Source organism: Orcinus orca, chromosome 4 (genome assembly GCF_937001465.1).
Source record: "Orcinus orca chromosome 4, mOrcOrc1.1, whole genome shotgun sequence".
NCBI lineage: Eukaryota > Metazoa > Chordata > Mammalia > Artiodactyla > Delphinidae > Orcinus > Orcinus orca.
Genome location: NC_064562.1, coordinates 125,386,118 through 125,405,543, shown reverse-complemented (window position 1 = coordinate 125,405,543; position 19,426 = coordinate 125,386,118). Strand labels below are relative to the sequence as shown.

Genomic DNA, 19,426 nt, shown 5'->3' with positions numbered 1-19,426 from the left:
ATGTTGATTCTTCTAATCCAAGAACATGGTATATCTCTCCATCTATTTGTATCATCTTTAATTTCTTTCATCAGTGTCTTATAATTTTCTGCATACAGGTCTTTTGTCTCCTTAGGTAGGTTTATTCCTAGATATTTTATTCTTTTTGTTGCAATGGTAAATGGGAGTGTTTTCTTGATTTCACTTTCAGATTTTTCATCATTAGTGTATAGGAATGCCAGAGATTTCTGTGCATTAATTTTGTATCCTGCTACTTTACCAAATTCATTGATTAGCTCTAGTAGTTTTCTGGTGGCATCTTTAGGATTCTCTATGTATAGTATCATGTCATCTGCAAACATTTACAGCTTTACTTCTTCTTTTCCGATTTGGATTCCTTTTATTTCTTTTTCTTCTCTGATTGCTGTGGCTAAAACTTCCAAAACTATGTTGAATAAGAGTGGTGAGAGTGGGCAACCTTGTCTTGTTCCTGATCTTAGTGGAAATGCTTTCAGTTTTTCACCATTGAGGATGATGTTGGCTATGGGTTTGTGATTATATGGCCTTTATTACATTGAGAAAAGTTCCCTCTATGCCTACTTTCTGCAGTGTTTTTATCATAAATCGGTGTTGAATTTTGTCAAAAGCTTTCTCTGCATCTATTGAGATGATCGTATGGTTTTTCTCCTTCAATTTGTTAATATAGTGTATCACGTTGATTGATTTGCGTATATTGAAGAATCCTGGCATTCCTGGAATAAACCCCACTTGATCATGGTGTATGATCCTTTTAATGTGCCGTTGGATTCTGTTTGCTAGTATTTTGTTGAGGACTTTCACATCTATGTTCATCAGTGATATTGGCCTGTAGTTTTCTTTCTTTGTGACAGCCTTGTCTGATTTTGATATCAGGGTGATGGTGGCCTTGGGAGTGTTCCTCCCTCTGCTATATTTTGGAAGAGTTTGAGAAGGATGGGTGTTAGCTCTTCTCTAAATATTTGATAGAATTCACCTGTGAAGCCATCTGGTCCTGGGCTTCTGTTTGCTGGAAGATTTTTAATCACAGTTTCAATTTCAGTACTTGTGATTGGTCTGTTCATATTTTCTGTTTCTTCCTGATTCAGTCTTGGCAGGTTGTGCATTTCTAAGAATTTGTCCTTTTCTTCCAGGTTGTCCATTTTATTGGCATAGAGTTGCTTGTAGTAATCTCTCATGATCTTTTGTATTTCTGCAGTGTCAGTTGTTACTTCTCCTTTTTCTTTTCTAATTCTATTGATTTCAGTCTTCTCCCTCTTTTTCTTGATGAGCCTGGCTGATGGTTTATCAATTTTGTTTATCTTCTCAAAGAACCAGCTTTTAGTTTTATTGATCTTTGCTATCGTCCTTCATTTCTTCTTCATTTATTTCTGATCTGCTTTTTATGATTTCTTTCCTTCTGCTAACTTTGGGGGTTTTTTGTTCTTCTTTCTCTATTTGCTTTAGGTGCAAGGTTAGGTTGTTTATTCGAGATGTTTCCTGTTTCCTAAGGTAGGATTGTATTGCTATATACTTCCCTCTTAGAACTGCTTTTGCTGCATCCCATAGATTTCTGGTCATTGTGTCTCCATTGTCATTTGTTTCTAGGTATTTTTGATTTCCTTTTTGATTTCTTCAGTGATCACTTCGTTATTAAGTAGTGTATTGTTTAGCCTCCATGTGTTTGTGTTTTTTACAGATCTTTTCCTGTAATTGATATCTAGTCTCATAGCATTGTGGTCGGAATAGATACTTGATACGATATCGTTTTCTTAAATTTACCAAGGCTTGATTTGTGACCCAAGATATGATCTATCCTGGAGAATGTTCCATGAGCACTTGAGAAAAATGTGTATTCTGTTGTTTTTGGATGGAATGTCCTATAAATATCAATTAAGTCTTGTTTAATGTATCATTTAAAGCTTGTGTTTCCTTATTTATTTATTTTAACATCTTTATTGGGGTATAATTGCTTTACAATGCTGTGTTAGTTTCTGCTTTATAACAAAGTGAATCAGTTATACATATACATATGTTCCCATATGTCTTCCTCTTGTGTCTCCCTCCCTCCCACCCTCCCTATCCCACCCCTCCAGGCTGTCACAAAGCACCAAGCCAATATCCCTGTGCCATGCAGCTGCTTCCCACTAGCTATCTACCTTACTACGTTTGTTAGTGTGTATATGTCCATGACTGTCTCTCGCCCTATCACAGTTCACCCTTCCCCCTCCCCATATCCTCAAGTCCGTTCTCCAGTAGGTCTGCGTCTTTATTCCTGTCTTACCCCTAGGTTCTTCATGACATTTTTTTTCTTAAATTCCATATATATGTGTTAGCATACGGTATTTGTCTTTTTCTTTCTGACTTACTTCACTCTGTATGACAGACTCTAGGTCTATCTACCTCATTACAAATAGCTCAATTTCGTTTCTTTTTATGGCTGAGTAATATTCCATGGTATATATGTGCCACATCTTCTTTATCCATTCATCCGATGATGAGCACTTAGGTTGTTTCCATCTCCGGGCTATTGTAAATAGAGCTGCAATGAACATTTTCCTTATTTATTTTTATTTTGGATGATCTGTCCATTGGTGAAAGTGGGGTGTTAAAGTCCCCTACTATGAATGTGTTACTTTCGATTTCCCCTTTTATGGCTGTTAGTATTTGCCTTATGTATTGAGGTGCTCCTATGTTGGGTGCATAAATATTTAAAATTGTTATATCTTCTTCTTGGATCGATCCCTTGATCATTATGTAGTGGCCTTCTTTGTCTCTTCTAATAGTCTTTATTTTAAAGTCCATTTTGTCTGATATGAGAATTGCTATTCCAGCTTTCTTTTGGTTTCCATTTGCATGGAATATCTTTTTCCATCCCCTCACTTTCAGTCTGTATGTGTCTCTAGGTCTGAAGTGGGTCTCTTGTATACAGCATATATATGGGTCTTGTTGTTGTATCCATTCAGCCCATCTGTGCCTTTTGGTGGGAGCATTTAATCCATTTACATTTAAGGTAATTATCAATATGTATGTTCCTATTCTCATTTTCTTAATTGTTTTGGGTTTGTTATTGTAGGTCTTTTCCTTCTCTTTTGTTTCTTGCCTAGAGAAGATCCTTTAGCATTTGTTGTAAAGCTGGTTTGGTGGTGCTGAACTCTCAGCTTTTGCTTGTCTGTAAAGGTTTTAATTTCTCCATCAAATCTGAATGAGATCCTTGCTGGGCAGAATAATCTTTGTTGCAGGTTTTTCTCCTTCATCACTTTAAATATGTTCTGCCAGTCCCTTCTGGCTTGCAGAGTTTCTGCTGAAAGATCAGCTGTTAACCTTATGGGGATACCCTTGTGTGTTATTTGTTGTTTTTCCCTTGCTGCTTTTAATATGTTTTCTTTGCATTTAATTTTTGACAGTTTGATTAATATGTGTCTTGGCGTGTTTCTCCTTGGATTTATCCTGTATGGGACTCTCTGTGCTTCCTGGACTTGATTAACTATTTCCTTTCCCATATTTGGGACGTTTTCAACTATAATCTCTTCAAATATTCTCTCAGTCCCTTTCTTTTTCTCTTCTTCTTCTGGAACCCCTATAATTTGAATGTTGGTGCATTTAATGTTGTCCCAGAGGTCTCTGAGACTGTCCTCAGTTCTTTTCATTCTTTTTTCTTTATTCTGCTCTGCAGTAGTTATTTCCACTATTTTATCTTCCAGGTCACTTATCCGTTCTTCTGCCTCAGTTATTCTGCTATTGATCCCTTCTAGAGTATTTTTCATTTCATTTATTGTGTTGTTCATCGTTAGTTGTTTCATCTTTAGTTCTTCTAGGCCCTTGTTAAATGTTTCGTGCATTTTCTCTATTCGATTTCCAAGATTTTGGATCATCTTTGGTATCATTATTCTGAATTCTTTTTCAGGTAGACTGCCTATTTCCTCTTCATTTGTTAGGTCTGGTGGGTTTTTATCTTGCTCCTTCATCTGCTGTTTGTTTCTCTGTCTTCTCATTTTGCTTATCTTAGTGTGTTTGGGGTCTCCTTTATGCAGGCTGCAGGTTCGTAGTTCCTGTTGTTTTTTATGTCTGTCCCCAGTGGCTAAAGTTGGTTCAGTGGGTTGTGTAGGCTTCCTGGTGGAGGGGACTAGTGCCTGTATTCTGGTGGATGAGGCTGGATCTTGTCTTTCTGGCCAACCAGTTTCTAGAAGTAGCTAATTTAATAGTTCTGAGTGTTCTTCATTCTCGATGCCAGGGACAGAAAGTTTTTGGCAATTTGAATTTTTGGAATCACCTGAGTGTGCTGTTCATGTAACAATTCCCAAAGCCCTGAATTGGAAATCAGGAAACAGGTTCTGTTACCTGCTGCCTGTAGTACGGTATCATAAAGTGGGTCTATAAAGATTTTTCAGTTCTCTAGAAATATGGGTATGAGCTACAGTATACTGTAGTATACTGTATACAGTATATATAGTATACTATGTATACTATGTATACAGTATACTATGAGTACAGTATTTTAAAAGGAGATTGTTCTCTGTAAATTCATCCGATTCAATTCCCTGCACACTGTTTATTCTTTAATTGGAAATTTTAGCTCAACTCAATCCTTGGAACATATGCCACATATCCCCAGCCTGGCTGTTCTCCTAGGGCAGGCCCCATCAACTCCATCACCTCTCACATGGGTCACTAGCTACAATATCATCCTAACTGGTCTCCCTGCATCCACTCTTGTCCCACCTGATCTGTTCTCCATAGTGCAGCCAGAGGGGAACTTTGAAAAATGTAAACATGATCCTGCCAGTTCTCTCCTTAACATCCTTGAATTTTCACACTCTTTTGTTCAAAATCTTTAACATGGTCTGCATGCCTGCCCCTGCCTTCCCCTCCAACTTTATCTCCCACCAGTCTTCCCAGTGCCTCTCTGTTGTCCAGTTCTTGGAGCCAGAGCTGCCTGCATTCAAACCGAGGATCCATCACTTACACTCTGTGCAACCTTGAGTAAGTTATTTAAAAATTTTCTGCCTAAAGTTCTCTATCTGTTATAATAAAATACACTGAAGTACTTAGAATAGTGCCAGCTACTTAGTAAATGCTCAGTAAGCATTGCATATTATATGTATAATGCTCCTTTTAAACTTTAGAGCCTTCATATATGTTGCATTTTGTTTTGAAAACCCCGACAGTCATCCCCCAACACCAATTTACTCAGTTTAAATATCACTTCCTCAAGAAAGAAAGTCTTCTGTAGTCCTCTCTACTCCACCATACCTCCTGTCCCACAATTAATTCAGGCTCAGCGTATCAGTGGGCACATGGCAGGAGAGAATAATTACTCTGAAACTTCCAAATGGAAGCTAGTTTTGCAAGAGAGAAATATTTTAAAAATTTTAGTATCCAAAGGCTCTAGCAGTATTAAAATGGGCCAATTTAATTTGCTAGAACATAAAACAATAACTGTAAAAGAACCAGTTTATAGTTATTAAACGATTCCTGAGACACCTTCTACACTATATTTCTCCTTCCTCATGTTATATTAATTGCTTCTGAATAATTGATCTTGTGATGATTTATATATGTGACTGTAAAATGAGGTCAGTGAGACTATTAAAAAAGGAAGAGGGTGAAAGGTCTTTTCGGTGGAAATCGGGTAGTGGAGATTAGAGGCCACCTGGAGTGTGGTGAGTGCAAAATTCTCTCCACCCAAAGCACATATTAAGAAGTTAAAAGACAATTAAAATCGGCCTGGGTGAAATTGGAATGTTGTCCAGGGGACCAAGGTGTTGCTCTCATTTAGCCAGGATCCTGTCTAGGAGGGGCCTCAGCTGGGCGATGAAGGTCGGAGATGACATCCCCAAAGTGGTACACCCAGGTTCCTGTGGCCAGCTACAGTGGCTAGGGGGGGCGTCCTGAGATCGTGATTTTGTTCTCTTCATTTGGGACCGGTTGGCACCCCGGAAATGTATACAGAAATAACTAGTTAGTTATACAGAAATGGCTATATTATTAATACTTTTGTAAAAGTTGTAGTCATACAAGTGTAATAAGTTTTGAAATCACTGGCTGTGTGGCACGTGTTTTGTCAGCTTTTACAATATTTGGTATGTTTTAAAAATTTGGCAAATTAGAGGAAATGACGTATTGGATTTGTAATTTTATCTGACATTCTTAGAATACCTTAACTGAGTAGTCATGTTTAAATGCCTATAAAAGTCTGATTTGGGTGAGGTTTTTTTGTTGTTGTTAATTTTATTGGAGTAGAGTTGATTTACAATGTTGTGTTAGTTTCAGGTGTACAGCAAAGTGATTCAGTTATGCATATACATATATTCATTCTTTTTTCAGATTCTTTTCCCATATACGTTATTACAGAATATTGAATAGAGTTCCCTGTGCTATATAGTAGGCCCTTGTTGGTTATCTATTTTATATATGGTAGTGTGTGTATGTTAATCCCAAACTCCTAATTTATCCCTCCCCTGCATGTTTCCCCTTTGGTAACCATAAGTTTGTTTTCGAAATCTGTGAGTTTGTTTCTGTTTTGTAAACAAGTTTATTTATATCATTTTTTAAATTAAATTCCACATGAGTGATATCATATGATATTTGTCTTTCTCTGACTTACTTCACTCAGTGTGATAATCTCTAGGTCCATCCATGTTGCTGCAAACGACATTATTTCATTCTTTTTTATGGCTGAGTAATATTCCATTGTATACATGTACCACATCTTCTTTATCCATTCCTCTGTTGATGGACATTTAGATTGCTTCCATGTCTTGGCTATTGTAAATACTGCTGCAATGAACATTGGGGTGTGTGTATCTTTTTGAATTATGGTTTTCTCTGGAATATGCCCAGGAGTGGGATTGCTGGATCATATGGTAGTACTATTTTTTGTTTTTTAAGGAACCTCCATACCGTTCTCCATAGTGGTTGTACCAATTTATATTCCCACCAACAGTGTAGGAAGTTTCCCTTTTCTCCACACCCTCTCTGGCATTTATTGTTTGTAGACTTTTTGATGCTGGTCATTCTGACTGGTGTGAGGTGATACCTCATTGTAGTTTTGATTTGCATTTCTTTGATATTTAGTTATGTTGAGCATCTTTTCATGTAATAGGAAGTTCTGATTTTGTAAAGTTAAAGGTTTGATTCTTTTTTTTCCTTTTTGGTTGTTAAGGTTTAATGTGTTTGAAAATGCCCAAGAAATTTGATATACTATATTTATGATTTTTAATTTGTTAGATTCATAAAAATGTATAGAAAACTCTTTTTAGAAATTAGATTCATAAAACTGTGTCTTTCGGTGTTTATATTTGAAATTATAAATGGAATTTAATAAAATTTTAAGTGGTGATGTTTAGAAGTCTCTTATAAATGATATATGGAAAATAATTTGATTGATTGAGTGTGTAATTGCTGTTAAAATGTTTGGAGAATTTCATTTATGCATTGTAAATAAAAACATCCTTAATCAAAAACTGGGAAAATCACTATTGAAAAGCCACTGTCTCCTACACCCTTTCCACAGACCAGCACCTCTCTCAGAAGCAGCCCCTTTTAAATGCTTCTGGTTTTAGTTCTTCTGATGTCTAATACTGTAACTCTAAATACCTCTATATTTTTTAGATAGTATTTATTAACTCACCCATGAGAGAGGGTGACTTAGTTCACTTATACTACTTTCTTTTTCATTCCCCCTTTAACATTCAAATTATAATAAAGCAAAATTATTATTATTAGACTTTCTGTAGGTTACAATTGTTGCTTTAAATAGTATACCCATACTGCCTTTTCTTGTTTTATAAATTTTAGTATTGTTACTCTCTCCTAACTGTAGAATAAGGTTATCTTGTGCAGTGCTGATAAATGCTTAACAACCAGCTCTCAGGGCAGGGGTGGGAAGTGGAATGTAGTATTTGCTGATTTCCATTAACTCACATCATGACCAATTTCAGGCTACTGGAATGATGTCACTGAGTTGGGATTAAAGCCAGCTTCGGTCCACCACAGAACCAGTATCCAGTATCCTTTTTTTCCACCTTTTCTTCCTCTTCCACCTCCTTTCTTCTGTCAGCTGTTTTGTCTTGTTACAGTGTTAAGATTGTTTATATTTACAATCTAACCTGTCACTATAACAAACATTAACATGTTATCCATTGGTTGATTATAAAAGCCAAAAGACAATGAATAACACAAACGAAATTATGCTCTATACATATTGCTGGCCGAGAAGTGTGTTGGAGTCATATTTCCTTCTCAATGGTCTGATTTCATGGCCCTTGAGTCCCTTAAATGCAGATTTCCCCTAACACCCTAACATAAGGGTAAAATAGACTCCTCTTCCTTATACTTTATCAATGGCATAAAATCATTCTACCTGCTTTATATTTTTGGATCACAGTTTTTACATAGAGCCTTGATTTTGTTTTTTGCTAATTTTCTTCTTTATAGTTGGCCAGACTGATGGGCCTTCACCAATTCCCCAATTCCGCCATCCTCCCAATTATACTCTCTTTTCCCTGGGGATCACCTAACTCAGCCCCAGTCATCCTGCTCTTGCGGCACTGTGAGCCCACTGGATCGCTGTTGGTCTGCATTTCCTTTCATGGCTCTCCTAGGTTGGATGAACTGTTTCCTGGATCCTATGTCTTCCTCTTTTTTTGATTCATTCATATTTTTTTCTCTCCAGGCTCCAATCCCCCTGGACTGTATGTAGCCTTAGTAACTTTCTAAGAAGTGCTGTGTGGAAAGCATTTTCTGGGGTTGCACGTCAGAAAATGTCTTCACTGTGCTTATACGTTTGGTTTAGGGAACTGCCTAGAGAATTAGAGGTTGAAAATATTTTTTGCATCCACGTTTTAAATGACTGCTTCATTTTCTTCTTGAGTTCAGAGTTGTAAAGAAGTCTAATGCCACACTAACTCATGTACCCTTGTTTTCTGAAATTTCATGAGGCTATAGCTAGGTATGTTTTTGGTGTTTTTTTTTCCTTTTTGTACTGTGTAGTCAATGGGGCCTTTTAATCAGAATCTTTGTGCACTTTATTATTTCTTTAGTACAATTCGCTCCTTAAGTTTCTCTATTTTCTTTTTTTTGAGAGACTTCTATTAGTTGGGTGCTAGATTTTCCATATTTGTCTTCTGTTTCATATTTGCCAGTTCTATGTGTGTTTGTCCTGTACTTTTAGGGAATTCCCCAAATTTATTTCTAGTTGGTCTATTAATTTTTTTCACAACCAAAATTTAATCTTTCATAGCTCTTTTATATTCTCAGTTTGTCTTTTCGAAAACATTCTGCTCTTAGTTAATGGATATAATAGCTTCTTTGATCTCTTAATATATTTCATAAATTTATTTTAATTATGTCTCTTATAGAGATAGGTTTCTTTTTTTTTTTTTTTCGGTACGCGGGCCTCTCACTGTTGTGGCCTCTCCCGTTGCGGAGCACAGGCTCCGGACGCGCAGGCTCAGCGGCCATTGGCTCACGGGCCCAGCCGCTCCGCGGCATGTGGGATCTTCCCGGACCGGGGCACGAACCCGTGTCCCCTGCATCGGCAGGCAGACTCTCAACCACTGCGCCACCAGGGAAGCCCAGAGATAGGTTTCTTGTTTGTTCATGTGAGATTTTACCTTTTATGCTTTTAGATTTCTTTCATGTGTCTTGCGATCCTTGATCATTCATATTTAAGAAAGAAGGACTAAATTGGTTATTCTTGGTGTCTTGTATGTAACCCCTCTGCTGTTGAGAAGGGAGGTATATATATATATTTTAACATCTTTATTGGAGTATAATTGCTTTACAATGGTGTGTTAGTTTCTGCTTTATAACAAAGTGATCAGTTATACATATAAATATATCCCCATATCTCTTCCCTCTCGCGTCTCCCTCCCTCCCACCCTCCCTATCCCACCCCTCTAGGTGGTCACAAACCACTGAGCTGATCTCCCTGTGCTATGCGGCTGCTTCCCACTAGCTATCTGTTTTACATTTTGTAGCGTATATATGTCCATGCCATTCTCTCACTTTGTCCCAGCTTACCCTTCCCCCTCCCCATATCCTCAAGTCCATTCTATAGTAGGTCTGTGTCTTTATTCCCGTCTTACCCCTAGGTTCTTCATGATCTTTTTTTTTTTTTTCTTAGATTCCATATATATGTGTTAGCGTACGGTGTTTTTCCCTTTCTGACTTACTTCACTCTGTATGACAGACTCTAGGTCCATCCACCTCACCACAGATAACTCAATTTCGTTTCTTTTTATGGCTGAGTAGAGAAGGGAGGTATATTTTTGAAACTGACTTCTCCGCTGAACAGGAAGTCTGACTAGAGGCTCTGTGTATGTATGAGGGGAGCTGGCAGCTCCAGCCCATTCATACTACAAATGCCACAAGGAGGAAAGCTTTACTTTGGGTGTCCCAACCAGATGGAAATCCTTAGCTCTCCTCTACGTCTTGGTCAATTTCTTTAGGAAAAAAAGCCCTCTGGATTTTTGCCTTGGGTCATTGCCAGACTTTTGAGAGCTCTATGCAGAGGAAAGAATGGCAGTCAATGAAGGGAAAGTGGAGGGGTAGGGGTCTGGCTGGCACAACTGTCCTGAATCCAGACTTCAAATTAATTGCCCTGTTTTCAGCCTCACTCCTGCCTTCCGCTCTGAGTGCTGACACTGAGCCCAGAGCCTGTCTACGGATAGGGGGAATCGGCTTCCACCTCTACTGAAAGTCTCTTTTTATCTGGCTGCATCTTCCTCTGTTTGTTTTCTGTCTATATTTCTCCCTCTGCTTTTCTTCATCTCGAATTTTATGATGCATTTAGCCCTTCCTATTTTCTTTGCTTCTCTGAGTTTATTTCTTTTAGTACTTCTGTTTCTTTATTCAGTGATTTCTGGGAAGAATTGTACTTGCATGCATGTGCTCAGTCCATCATTTGGAACCTGAAGACAACTGAGCTATTTCTGAGTGCCTTTGTTTCCCTAAAGACACTGTGCTTAAGCATCAGGTACTGAAGAGCAAGGTCTAAGCAAATGGCCAGTATTTCCATCAAATTTCTGCTTTTCTTCTGAAATGCGTTATAGATTCTTACCCCAAAATTGAATGTGGCTCAGAAGAATTAACTCTCGAGTCCAACAGAAAGCGTTTCTGTGTGATGTTCCTCATATCTTCCACATTAAGTACAGGATAACCCATCTGATTGGTCCAGGTGTCCATTACTTCTTTCACTGGTAGATTACTTGCCTAAGATTTTTTTAAAAAATAGAGAATAATCAATCAACAAATAAGGGGAAATAAAAGGATAGAATAATCAGATAAAGAAACGATTGATAAATCATTTGTTAATCAAAGAAATGTTTGAGGATATACTCCTCCTTACCTCTTCAAGTGCTGCCCAAAAATCTGAAGTTTTGGCATTCTTAAATTTGTATTTTTCCAAGTAACTCTGCATGTGAAAGATAACAAGTATTTCAAAAGTCAATGTTTGCTTTTTCCATACTTCCACAACATGAGCTGAACCCTTCAACATGTCTCGCTCTAATGAATAATATAGCAAGTGTACCTAGAATGAAAATCAAATGATACGCCCTTTTCGAAAAATTTTGTAACCTATAAAAACACTGTACAAATAACGATTTATTTGTAAAGCATAAGGAATATTTTTTATTAATGAGGTAATTCTCTTTTTTGTTGTTTTTTTTTTAGTCTAATGGAATTGTGAACAGGTGAGGGAAAGAGTTTAATTTTTTCAGGACAAACAATATAAGATGCTTAAGGACTGTCAACTATTTAGCAAGCAGTCAACAGTCCAAAACATTTTTGATCCACTAGAAAAAAAGATCCATAATTCTATGATGTTCACTTATTGGTGTTAACCTGTCCACTGCTGGCTGCATCCCCTACCTTTATTTACACCAGTAGTGTTTTCTCATCTCAAACACTAGATGACCCCATCACATATGAGTGATTGAAGTGATATGCAAAGATAAAACTGGTGAGCTTGGCTCTAAGCCAAGGCTCAGCAAACTTTTTCTGTAGAAAGCTGTATAATAAAGATTTTAAGTGTTGTGAGACATATAGTCTCTGTCACAACTACTCAACTCTGCCCAAATAGCACAAAAGCAGTCATAGATAATATGTAAGTGAATGAGAATGGCTGTTTTCCAATAAAATGTTATTTATGCACACTGATATTTGAATTGCATACAACTTTCACATGTCATGAAATACTCTTTTGATTTTTTCCAACCGTTTAAAACTGTAGAAGTGATTTTCATTTGCAGACCTTACAAAAATGGGTGGTGGGCTGGATTTGGCCTGCAAGCTGTAATAGTAGTTTGCAGACTCCTGCTCTAAATAAATGAATATATAGTCTTCTGAATAATAATAATCATGATGATGATGGCTAAATTGGGAAAATTATTCACTCCAAAGAGTAAGATTTCATTTTTCAAATATTTTAAAAATACAAATCTTTTAACTACAAGTCTCCCTTTTTGTCAGTTCTAGTCACAAAACCTCTCTATATATGAGTTTTCAGGCATAATATGATATCCCTAGAGAAAATTCCTTGTCTTCTTCTAATTTCATAATTGGGCACTACTTATAGTTCTCCAGGAGACCTTCCAGAATTCCTGCTGTATAACTCCTCTGTTATGCTCTAGAATTGTCCTGCTTAAAATGTGGAAGTCTTTGATAGAAATCGAACCTTCTTAAGTGGTCTTTGAACCTTCAAAGAAAATAACTAGTGGTTGACTTTGCTTATATCATTTTCACTCTAAGTTGCTCTAATTTTCAGGAGGTGCTATACCTTAGTCCTGTTATCTTCTAAATTCCCCTTTTTAGGCATAGAGAGATAAAACAATATTATCTGGACTGCTCCAAGATGCCTGGGAGAGGGTTGAGGCCAGTTTGGAATGCTGCCTTCATATTTGTTCTTTTGATTGGTTCACTGCTCAGCACTGCCACTGGAGGGCAGGCGAAGGAAGGGAGAAGAAATGAAAGGCACAGATTCTGTATCAAATTTAGGTGTTCGTTCCAGAGTTTTGCATAGATCATTCATTTCTTCTTAGTAAAATAATTGGATGCTCGGAATAGTAATAATTATAATCATAGCTACCTGGTAATGATGATTTCTAGTGAATAGTATCTTCTTAAAATTAATTTAGAGGAGTTTGTATATTCATGGTGACTTGTACTTAGAAACGTGCAATCTTGGAACTGAAAGGAACCTTAAATACTATTTTATACAACTCTCACATTTTGGGCATGAAGGAAACTGGTGTCTAGAGAGGTGAAGAGATTTGCCTGAGATTACGGTGAAGAGACTTCTGAATCCTGGATCAGTTTGTGTGGTTTTCGTCACTGTTGTTATTGTTACTGTTTTTTAAATTGCAGTTTCTTGCTTCACCTTATCTAGAGGCTTATATAAACAGTATATTAAAAGGAACTAATTTTATTTTGTCTAGATTAGTGCTTTTGAATATTCTATATTAAGAAATTTCCTTCTTCACCTTGCATAATCACGATGCAGTCATTCCAGTCAAAAGTTTACGATGACCTAGGTCCCCCAGTAATAGTCCCTCAGTTAGTATCAGTGTGCACAAAGGAAAGGAACAGTGTTCCTATGACTAGTATCTCAGGAAGGGACAGGACATTTTCCAGTTGAACCATTCCTGTCTTATCAGCGATACTACTGATACTAGGAGAAAAAGAAAGGATGGATATATTTCTCAGCTTCTATTTCATGACCATACATTGTTATCAGTGCTCCATAATTTAATATGCTTTTTTACATACAAGCACAGCCTGAAAGATTTTCCAGTTGATTGTTTTACTCTTTTTTTTTTGCGGTACCCGGGCCTCTCACTGTTGTGGCCTCTCCCGTTGCGGAGCACAGGCTCCGGACGCGCAGGCTCAGCGGCCATGGCTCACGGGCCCAGCCGCTCCGCGGCACGTGGGATCTTCCCGGACCTGGGCACGAACCCGTGTCCCCTGCATCGGCAGGCGGACTCTCAACCACTGCGCCACCAGGGAAGCCCTGGTTTTACTCTTAATTCCCCTCACTCTGTACCTACTTTGCTGTCTGAGATTGGGTTTGGGGTTAAAGTGATGAGCATGAAAGAGAACAGAGAGCTGGCCATCCCCAGAGTTAGCACCACACCAGGTTAGCTAATGAAGAGTCACTTTTGGTAGAAAGTTAGTATTTGCAAGGGAAAAGTCTTGGACAGTGTCACATATTGTGGGGTTTAGGGGCAGCAGTCATAGCATGATGATAAATCAAGGAGAGATACATTTGGATACTAGAATTATGTGAAGGGATGTTCCAATTGGTTTGAGAGCTTATTGAGTGTGGCCTATATTGATCATATACTATTTTCAGATATTAGCTAGTGTTTGAAGATTGAAGGCAAAAAATGAGTGTTTCAGTGTCTTTTTGTAAATTAATTCCATAGCACTATAATGATACGAAAATTAGTATCTATTCATTCTCGCGCCATTTGTAGTCGCAGTTAGGGTGGAGGAAGATGGTTTTAACGTGAGAAATATTAGTTTTAGACTGGACTGGGTTTTTAATTAATTATATCACAGATATGAGATAAATAAAATGCAAGAGTATTATTAAATTATTAGAATAGGTATTCTCTTTTAAAGACTCTTTTGGTACTTCTCAAAAAAAGTTAATATGAAAAATTATTTAATTTGAAGTCCACTTTGAAGATTCCAAGAACGTGTTATTCATCAGTTTAATTTAGAATGAAAACTATGCAAATGAAATTTTAATTTACTTTTAAAAATGAATTATCTTTATTTTTATATTCTATATTATTTATTATAGACCATTCATTCATTCAAGAGGCATTTTTTGGATCTTCTAACATCTGTAATGCATCCTCCTACTATATGCAAAAATATAGAAGACACAGTTCCTCACAAAAGGTGCTTACAGTTAGAGAAGTATGAAATTTGAGTCTGAAGCTGATGAAAAGTTTACAAGATGTTCTAATGTACACTTAAGAACAAACACATAGCTTCTCTCTTTCCACCTAATGTCCACACAGAATATTTTATTCATGGACAAAAGTAGTAAAATGTACTGATGTGCTCCCTGAATATTTCCTAAATCCTGGTCTTATTTTTTACTTTAATAGTCACCTAGGAATTTAAGTATTGGGTAGAAGGGGACCATTTCCTTTTATGGTATTACGGAGAATGCTGATTGCCACATAAGAAGACTTGGCAGTAGTGAGAGCTGTAGGAATGGTGGGCAGGCACTGTCCTGGGGAATCACATCCAAAGGAAGTACTGGTACCCTTTGGGAAAGCTAGCAGGGCACTGCTCTCACCCATTTTCTATTTTATGGATTGGATACTATCAGCGCTGCTCTGCCTACTACCTGGGATGTCACAGCAGGGGGGATGGAGATGGAAGAGAAAGAGTAGGAAGACTGTTCCATCCCTAGGCTACAACAGAGCCAACCTGCAGACAGGACAGTTACAGGGACATTGTAGCAATGGTGGTAATATAGATAATATAAAACCCTGAGAGAATTGGCTTATGGTCTAAAAGAACAGCAATGGAATTGAAACATCCACTGGAGGAATAAGCTTAAGTGGGATGTGTGAAATGCTTTAAGGAATTGACTGTTATTTCTCTTTCCAAATGGAAGCAGGCCCTCTTTATTCACTGACTTTATCATAATAGGAATATGTGTGTTAACCATTTTATAATCTAATAATAAGGGAAAAGTCCTTTTAAAAACTATAATGGAAGAGCTTTATAGATAGATTTAAATTTTTATATTATGTTGCTATGGACTGAATTGTGTTCCCCCCAAATTCATACTTTGAAGGCCTAATGCCCAATGTGATGGTATTTGGAGATGAGGCTTTTGGGAGGTTTAGGGTGAGGTTTAGATGAGATCATGAGGGTGGGAGCCTCATGATGGGATCAGTGTCTTATAAGAAGAGGCACCAGAAGGTTCTCTCTCTCTCTGCTATGTGAGGACACAGCAAAAAGGTGACCATCTGGAAGCCAGAAAGAAAACTCTCACCGAAAACTGAGTCTGCCAGCACCTTGTTCTTGGACTTCTTAGTCTACAGAACTGTGAGAAAATAAATTTCTGTTGTTATGCCACCCAATCTATGGTGTTTTGTTATGACAGACTGAGCTAATACACATGTAAAGGGTGTAAAAAAATAAGTAATCTGTTTCACTTCTCTATGAAACTTTTGTTTTAAATGACAGTTACAGATACAACATAGGTAATAACCTGGATGTGATCACCTTTTTGTGTTCTGCAATATTATCCTTGAGCAAGGAAAAGAAAAGTAAAAAGGGAATTGTCCTTAATTAATCACATATCTTAACATTCATCAGCCATATATCAGTGTAGTTTTTTAATAATATTAAAAGTAATAAATCATACCTGACATCCTTTTTGAAATTTCTGTGGTGTTATCCAGTCTTCAAGCATTCTCAGAATAGAAGCTCCCTATGATGGAAAAGAATGGCAAGTTAAATTAATAAAGGATATGTAAGAAACAAATATCAGTGATCACTATTGTGACTAGTATTTCATGATCATATATGTGAGATAATGTCTTTAAGATGATTATGCTAAATTACATGGCTATCAATTTGTGATTTTAGGATGAAAATACCACTTGGCATACCCCCTGTATCTATGCTTCTAAAATAACTGAAAGGCAAGGAGAAATTGATAAAATGGCCATCGTTTCAGTAACAAGGTTCAAATAATGATTGCACTTCACCACATGAACCAGTAGATGGGGCTTTCCTAATGAAAGAGAAACTGGAGAAAGTTTTAGAAAAGTCATGTTCTTTGATGAACAAGGAAAGCAACTTCAGGATAAAATTCTGGCTACTTCTTAAGTATATTGGAATATTTGGGAAAAATAACTATATTTTAACAGAGGGGGTAGACAATTGAGGAATTAATCTGGTCAAATAGTTTAATATAGATTACGTATATAATTTAGGCATAAAATGCTACTCTTCCAAAGTGGTTTATCTCACTTGATTTTATTTAGTCTGAAGAGTCTGATGAATACTTCCGCTGTCTACTTGCATTTCATATGTTATAAGATTAATTTTAAATGCATTATTCATAGATTTAAAAATCAATTTTCAAGTAACTGACCAGAAAAACATTGCTTCCCCATTTAAGTTAGCAGTTTCTACTGTAATTTATTAAAATGTTATTTTTGTACCTAGTATAAAGCTAAAGGCTTAGAAACATGTATTTATTTCTGACAGAAACATGTATTTATTTCTGACCTAATACCTTATACCCATGGAATATCTAGGACTTAGGAAGAAGCTGATTTAGTAAATATAAATGTCTCTATGTGAATTATTAGAATATACTATAAGTGGATTAGAGATTTTCCTTTTAACAGAAAGATAAAAAGAATCATTGACAATATAAAAGAAAAATGAATAAAGGAAGCCTGAAATAATGCCATGAGAACATATGAGAGGGAAAGCCAAAAAATATGATGCTATAAACTTCAAATACTAATATATAGAAGGCTTTTTCACTAAAGCCAATTTTATCTAGTATTCATTTTCATAATTGTAATATTTTGTCTTAAATAAAACTTTGGGTATCCCCAGAACAGTAAAATGTATTAGTTTGCAGTGGCTTTTGAACAACTTAACCTAGTGGGTAAACCACAAGAGGCTGGGGTGGAAAATCGACTAAAATATGTTGCATACAGGTGTGGAATATGTTTAGAGGAGAAGCTGCAGGAGAAGTTGTGGGAGAAAAATGGGTAGCATAAAGCTTCAGGTCACTATGGGTTATTAGCAACTTTTCATAAAATTTTACTGGATAAAAATGCCCCATCTATGACATGCTAACAAATTCATCTTTAAATCGTATATAAAAACGTATGAAAGTAATTCCTTCAAACGGAATTGGATTTAAGTGCTTCCTGGAAGCATTCTACTAGAAAAGGTGTCCACATATATGGCACTTCTCATTGACCACATGGTAGAAAGAGAAGATTTACTGTGTTTTAAAAAATCAAGTCAAATAACTTTAAATTGGATGCCTAAAGGGTAAATGTTCAGTTATCAGAATGATATCTGTTATAAACAAAAGTAAAAAGAGAAACTTTTAAAAATCTGCTTCACAATTCTGTGACAATGACCAGCATTGATCATTTCCGCTGAAAATTACAAACTGTTGAATATTCAGCACTTGGAATAAGTTCTACACTGTTTCCCAGAGCCCATTAACATAGTATAACCATTCTTACCATTTTTAGGCATTTACTAAGAGAAGAACCACCAAACAGGAAGACATTCAAAACAGTGTTATATTTTCCGCACCTTGCTATAGGAAATCCCATCAAAAACAGATGTTATTTCATCAGGACTTGTCACAGTGACTATAATTGGGTGTGAAGATATCAAAGAATCATCCTCTTGTACAGGTAATACTTCTTCAAGTAGCATCTGATCACGCTGAAATGACAGAATGAACCAAAGAAATCTAGCACTTCCTTTATAGTGGTTTATATGTCAAAATATCATTTATATAATACACATTGGGGGGAAATAAATGACTCATATTATTTAAAACAAATATTAGATGTTCAAATTAATCATATTTTGCACTGATTTTTCTATACTGATTCCATTCCCTTCTACTTATAATTCCCTTGACTTCACCCCTATATGGCAGGCCAAGAAGACAGAAGCATTTATAAATTCTGTTTCTGCTACTTCTCTGTGACTTTCAGACATGAGCCAAACTTTTCAAGCCCTGTTTCATATGTGTGCAGTAAGAATGATGATATCACCCCACAGATTTGTCTGAGACTTGAGGAAACGTGTTGATTTGTGAACAATTGTTTTAGGGGTCTTTTTCCATTAATCATTGGAATTTGGATGATTCGTAATTAATTGAAGAAAACATTAACTTTTGCTTTAGTTCTAATAATTACCTTCTCATTCCTGTCCTAGGTTTTCTCAGCAAAATAGAGTGTTTGAGAGGTCTAGCACTATAGTCAAACTTCCTAGGTTCAAAGCTCAGTTTCTCCACTTTCTAGACATGTGAGTTTAAGTAATTTCCCTCACCCATGATGGCAGCTACGTTTTTAGAAACGTGCAGAGGATTTAATGAGATAATGCATGACAGGCATTTGGCATAGTACCTGGCACAGAGTGAAAACCTAACACACTGGCTGCTGTTATTATTTTGATTCTTAATTAGATTCTGAAATCTAGTTCTATTAAATCACTAATAATAAAAATCAAAAGCTTTATTGATCTTACTTAATCAAAAATATTTCCCAAAAGGAGCATGCTATATTAGTTTACATTTTCCAATTTTGTGAATTCCACTTATAATAGGCAAGATACTATTGTCAGGTGATGACTGTCAATCAAGGTAATTTTGTCTTGGATTTTAATTTTTGTTCCCCTA

The 19,426-nt window shown here is 36.6% G+C and overlaps 1 protein-coding gene across 1 annotated transcript in view; it reads right to left on the bottom strand.

The window, feature by feature from the left end:
- Positions 1-19,426, bottom strand: part of ENPEP (glutamyl aminopeptidase) — a 104,709-nt gene that overhangs the window by 36,556 nt on the left and 48,727 nt on the right. Inside the window, exons 7-10 of the mRNA XM_004269570.3 lie at positions 18,328-18,462; positions 16,397-16,462; positions 11,348-11,413; positions 11,060-11,211 (exon numbers count right to left, since the gene is read on the bottom strand). Of these exons, the coding sequence (XP_004269618.1) occupies positions 11,060-11,211; positions 11,348-11,413; positions 16,397-16,462; positions 18,328-18,462 (419 nt within the window). The remainder of the gene's footprint in view (positions 1-11,059; positions 11,212-11,347; positions 11,414-16,396; positions 16,463-18,327; positions 18,463-19,426) is intronic.